The sequence below is a fragment of the Myotis davidii genome, unplaced genomic scaffold (assembly GCF_000327345.1).
Source record: "Myotis davidii unplaced genomic scaffold, ASM32734v1 scaffold69, whole genome shotgun sequence".
In the NCBI taxonomy this organism is placed as follows: domain Eukaryota; kingdom Metazoa; phylum Chordata; class Mammalia; order Chiroptera; family Vespertilionidae; genus Myotis; species Myotis davidii.
The window spans coordinates 290039-295832 of NW_006300363.1; the positions used below are offsets into that span (position 1 = coordinate 290039).

General features: G+C 54.2%; 1 protein-coding gene across 1 annotated transcript in view; it reads left to right on the top strand.

Moving 5' to 3' along the window:
• The window catches only part of NT5C3B (5'-nucleotidase, cytosolic IIIB), an 8853-nt gene extending 5638 nt beyond the window's left edge, over positions 1-3215 (top strand). The window contains exons 6-8 of the mRNA XM_015572409.1: positions 895-1057; positions 1902-2102; positions 2980-3215. Coding sequence (XP_015427895.1) covers positions 895-1057; positions 1902-2102; positions 2980-3114 — 499 coding nt within the window. The 3' untranslated portion in view covers positions 3115-3215. The remainder of the gene's footprint in view (positions 1-894; positions 1058-1901; positions 2103-2979) is intronic.
• The last annotated feature ends 2579 nt before the right edge of the window (positions 3216-5794 follow it).

Consider the following 5794-nt stretch of genomic DNA (forward strand, 5'->3'; position numbering starts at 1 on the left):
AGGAGTCAGGGCTGGGAGAGTTGGAAGAGACCTGGCGCCGTGAAGTGGGGAAGGTTTTGCTTTCCCTCTCTGGCTGTGGCTAAAGAACTTTCTACCCTTGGGTACTGCCTTGGAAGCAGTCTGCTGGTAGTGTATGTATTGTTCTACACCATTTTTTAAATTTTATTTTTACTTATTTACTTTTTAAATATATGTTTATTATTTCAGAGAGGAAGGGAGAGGGAGAGAGAGATAGAAACATCAATGATGACAGAATCATTGATCGGCTGCCTCCTGCATGCCCCACACTGGGAATCGAGCCCACACCTGGGCATGTGCCCTGACTGGGAATCTAACCAGCAACCTTTCCAAGCATGGGACGATGCCCGGTCAGCTGAGCCACCCAACCAGGGCCGTGCCATTTTATATAAGGGACTTGAGCAGCCTTGGATGCTGGTATCCATGGGGGGTCTTAGAACCAATCCCCCCAAAGTTTTGGGGGATCACAAGTTGTACGTGGATTTTCTATTGCACGGGGTCAGCACCTCTTACCCCTGTGTTATTCAGAGTTCAGTTATAGTACAGAAACAAAAACAAAAAAAATATGAGCCTGTTCATATGACGTTCAGGGACAGGCAAAGCGAATCAGTGGTGATATGAAGTCAAAATAGGGAAGGATGGTGTTGACTGGGAGGAACACGAGGGAACATTGATTGATCTGGTTGGTAATTACATGGGTGTATACATAGGTCAATATTAATTGAGCTGAACACTTTAGTGCACTTTAACACTTACTTTATGTGTTTTATACCTCAGTTGAAATTTTTTTAAAATCTAAAAATATATAACCCAAATAGAAAATACAGAGCAGTAACAGAGGCAGTGCCCTTTCAGAATCCCTTCATCTCTTTCCAGGGAGGGATACAAGGCGTTCTTCAACACCCTCTACCAAAATAACATCCCCCTCTTCATCTTCTCCGCGGGCATTGGCGACATCCTGGAGGAAATCATCCGGCAGATGAAAGTGTTTCACCCCAACATCCACGTTGTGTCTAACTACATGGATTTTGATGAAGATGTGAGCCAGATCTCCTTTGGGCTGGGAATGGACATGGGGTGGGAACCACCAGCCAGGGCACTTCACCCCGAACAGTAACCCCAGCCTGGGAGGAGAGGGAGCGGAGGGCGTGCTGGCTTCTGTGTCCTCGGGCAGTATTTATCCGTTTATTTATGCCTCTAAAGACCCTTACTTCTGAAGGACCTGCTCTTTGGTGTTTGGCCAACAGCTCTCTGCCCTGGGGTCAGCCAGGCATGTCCCTGTCACGGTCACGCGCCCTCCTGGCTACTCCAGGGCTTGGACTTCAGCTTGTTTTTCTAGGGGCAGAGGTGGGCTGCTCCGATTCACCCTTGTTCTAACTTTTTCCCCTTAAAACCAGTGGCCGGAATCTCCCTGCCTTTGAGCTGTGGTTAGGACGTGGCCCACAGCGAAGGCGTGGCACACACGTGGCCTGAACAGTGCTTGTCTCACAGGCTTCATGCTTCCCCCGGAGTAGGTGACCAGCAATATTCGATGGCTCCTGATGGTTTAAAAGTTTAAACCAGGGATTATAAACGTTAGAGCCTGTGGCTTGATGGGCTTTACGACCTCTGTGGCAACTACTCCGCTCCGCTGTGCGGAAAAACAGCCACAGAAAGATGTAACCAGTGGGCATGGCTGTGTGCCAGTAAAACTTCATTTACGAAAATAGGCCAAGTTTGACCCACAGGCTCTACACTGCCGACTCCTAGCTTAGACTACAATGAGGTTTTGGGGTTTTCTGTGGCTTTCAGGATTCACTGGTCTCTGTGACAGAGGCCGTGGTGAACTGGCGCTGGCCGGGTCCCCGTAGCCCTCCTGTTGGTCTCTCTTCTTGGTCCTTTAGGGTTTCCTACAAGGGTTCAAGGGCCAGCTCATACACACGTACAACAAGAACAGCTCCGTGTGCAAGGACTCCAGTTACTTCCAGCAGCTTCAGGGCAAAACCAACGTCGTCCTGCTGGGGGACACCATGGGGGACCTCACCATGGCCGACGGGGTTCCGGGGGTGGAGAACATTCTGAAGATCGGCTTCCTGAATGACAAGGTGGGTCAGGGCCAGGGTGTCCTCCTGCATGGCCTGCTTCCCCGTCCGTTCCTGTGAACGTGCTTATCCAGCCGAGCGCCTCTGTGCTGCTCACCGCCCTCAGTATTGGAGGGACAGGGGTAAGACACGGGCATGTTCAGGAGAAGATGCCGAACCTCGTAGGGAAACGAGATGGCCAGCGATGAACGAGTTCAGAGGCAGGGTCACGCCAGGCATGTCGCTGGAGCCCCCCCTCACTGAGTGCTCACCACGTGCAGGGACATGAACCCATTCAGTCCTTACAGCAGCCTTTGAGGTAGTGACCGTTAGACCATTTTGCAGTTGAGGAAACAGGCGAGGAGGGGAAGTAACTGGCCCAGGTGACATAGTTGAGGAAGTGGCAGGGCGGATTGCCGTCCTAAATCATACCTGTCAGGCATCATGGAGACGGCAGATGTCCGGGTTTTAGGATGTGGGTTCCCAGTGTAGAGAAGAAAGATACTAGAACAGAGGCCGACGGGAGAAAACAGGACGGTCATCGAGGGCCACAGCGTGGTATTGGATGGAAGGTCACTAGTCCTTACCCTCAGCCAGCACGTGCCTGAGTTCCCCGCATGCTGGAGCCTGTGGAAATCCAATCCACGTAGATTAGAGGTAACGTCTGGCTTTTAAATTTTAATCCTTGTTACTGTCCTCTTGACCCCAGAGTTTATTGCGGCCGCCTGTGCCCATTGCCATCTGTGTCTCCAAAAGGCAGGCCCTGTGACCTTGAACTCCTCTAGGGGATCTGTGGCTTGCACGCACGCCTCCCCCAACTCCAAGTGCCTGAGAGGCAGCGGCAGTGGGCAGAAGGCGGGGCATTTCAGGGACCCTCCGTCTCCCCTCCCCTCCCCGGCAGGTGGAGGAGCAGCGGGAGCGCTACATGGCTTCCTATGACATTGTGCTGGAGAAGGACGAGACGCTGGACGTGGTCAACGGGCTGCTGCAGCACATCCTGCACCAGGGGGACTGGGTGGAGATGCAGGGCTCCTGAGTGCGCAGGCGCGGCCTGTCTGCAGGCGGAGACACGGAGCGAGCCTCCGTGGGGGCTGCTTTGCGGTGAACCTGGTGTGTGCACAGGGCAGCTCAGGACATCCACAAGCTGCTGGGTCCTCGCCCTTCCCTCCCCTTTCCCTGGCACATTCCTGTGAGTCCTCCAAGGCCGGAGGGAGGCCCTGGCAGGTGGGAGGCAGCTAAAGCCACTTCCAGCAGCTTCAGGGCAAAACCAGCCTGAATCGGACCTGCAGGCTGTTTGCATCCAGGATTTGTTTTTTGGTGTTTTTTCACAAATGGGATGCTGTTCTTCAAACAAATCGAATGTGTAAAGTAGATAAAAATAAAAGGATAAACCAGAGCTGTTCTGATTTCGGGGTTGGGGGGTGCAGAGCCTGTACCCTTAGGTCCTGGAGGTGCAGGAGCCTTCCAGAAGCCGCTAGGGCTCCACAGAACACGATTTGGAAACCACTGAGTGAGCCCCGAAGACCCTCTGAGCACAGCCTGAATGTGTCTGTGGGGGTCAGGGTGTGTTTCTGACCGGGAGTGGTTTGACTTTATTCTGACGCAGCTGTTAAACTGGAAATTCAGTTGGGCTTGGCCAACCCTGTGTGCAGAGCCCCTTTAGACGTCCCCACAGGGATCCGTTTGGGTGTCGATTTTTCCTGATGACCTTGATTCCTTCCTTCCTCCTCTTGGGGGTCCAGGGCCACTAAAATGGATGATGTAGTTCTGTTGTCTTGTATTGTTGGGGGTTCTTCCAAGGTTTTTTCCCTTCTCCCCTCCCTGTTGACTTGGTCAAGAACTAGCTGAGCCCGGCCAGCATGGCTCAGTGGCTGAGCATCAACCTGTGAACTGGGAGGTCATGGTTCAAGTCTGGTCAGGCCTGGCTTGCGGCTCGATCCCCAGTAGGGGGGCATGTCGGAGGCAGCCAGTCAGATTCTCTCTCATCATCGATGTTTCTCTCTCTCCCTCTTCCTTCCTCTCTGAAATCAATAAAAATATTTTTTAAAAAGGAACTAATTGAATTCTCTCTGGGGTACCTTTTGAAGAAAATGTAGACCAACCACCTTACCTGGTGTTTCCTCAGCCTGTTCTCGGAGGAATTCGGTCCCTCGCCCTTCCCGTGGGTGCAGGGCTGTTGGAAACACGTTTACCTGTCGATCTGAAGGGGAAAGTGTTGGGACTGTGGGTGAGTCCTGCTGTGGTTCTCTGTGCGCCGTTAGACCTCAGTGACCCAGCAGGTCCAGTTTGCAGGCGGCCAAGGAAGGGCCAGTAACTTGCCCGTTCCCCGTAGTGAGGGGCTAGAGCAGCCGTGGGCAAACTACGGCCCGCGGGCCGGATCCGGCCTGTTTGAAATGAATAAAACTATTGAAAGAAAAGACCGTACCCTTTTATGTAATGATGTTTACTTTGAATTTATATTAGTTCACACAAACACTCCATCCATGCTTTTGTTCCGGCCCTCCGGTCCAGTTTAAGAACCCATTGTGGCCCTCGAGTTAAAAAGTTTGCCCACCCCTGGGCTAGAGCGAGGGTAGGGTGTTCCTGGCCAAAGCTGGGCCTGCATACTGCTGCCCGCACATGGGCCCCGTTAGGTTTGGGGGAGGAGAGGTTCTCGTCTAAGGCTGAGTCTGTAGCCAGGTCAGACCCTGAGGTGCCTCCGGGATGCTCTGGGAGAGGGAGCGGCCGTGGGGAGAGGTCACGTCTCAGGGGATCCTGGGCCAGAAATCTGCTCGTGGGGCAGTTCAGTGACCAGTCCATCATTTTCTCTCCCGAGCACCCCCTCCGGCCCCGTCCTTCATGCTCTGGGTCCTCTCCATTGCAGGGCAGGTGAGGGCAGATGGCCTGGCTGGTGGCTGACGCCAACTCCTCCCCCCAAACCCCGGCGATTTGAACTCAGGTACTTTTCCTGTGACAAGAGGGAGGATGGGGCAGGTGGCAATGGCCTGCAGCCAGGAGCAGGGAGAGGTGGGAACAGCAGTTTTGAAAATGCCCATGTGAGGGCGGGATCCGGCCTATGCGATTTAATCTCTCAGCTTTGTGTGTTGTGTTTGAGGTCGGAGACCTGTCTTTCCATTCACTTGGGACAGTTAAGAGACAGGATCATCTGTCCGCACCTCCCCTGCAGGCCCCTCTGTGGTCACCCACTCCCTGCCCTGCCCCTGGCAGACTGGGGCTCCCTTTCCAGGAGCAGGGCCGAAGGATTGGGTCTCAGGGAGGCAGGCAGCCCTGGAGGGAGGAGACGGAGACGCAGGGACAGCCTTGAGCTCACAGGCATGGAGACGGCTTTGTTCCCCTCAATCCTTGGGTCTGAGAGCCTCCCCCAGTGAAAGACCACCTCCCGAGGCCTCTGGTTTGGTCTTTTATTCGTCACAAAGGAGGAAGATCCGACACCAGCTCAGCTCTGAGTGCAGGGCTCTGCCGCTCCCCTCACCGTCCCCAACGGGCCTTTCCAAGTTCATCTCTGCTCCAAACCAAGGATTTCACTCAGTAGCTCTGAGACCCATCTGAGTAGGTGTCCTCTCCCCGCCTTTTCATTCCGATGTCGTCCTCTGCCCCTCAGCCTTCTTCAGGGATGAAAGGCGGCCCCGCCCAGCCCTGACCTGCAGCTCCCTGAGGGGATCCCAGCAGCAGCGGGGGCGGGCAGGTGCTGGGGACCTGGGTGTGGTAGGGCTGCT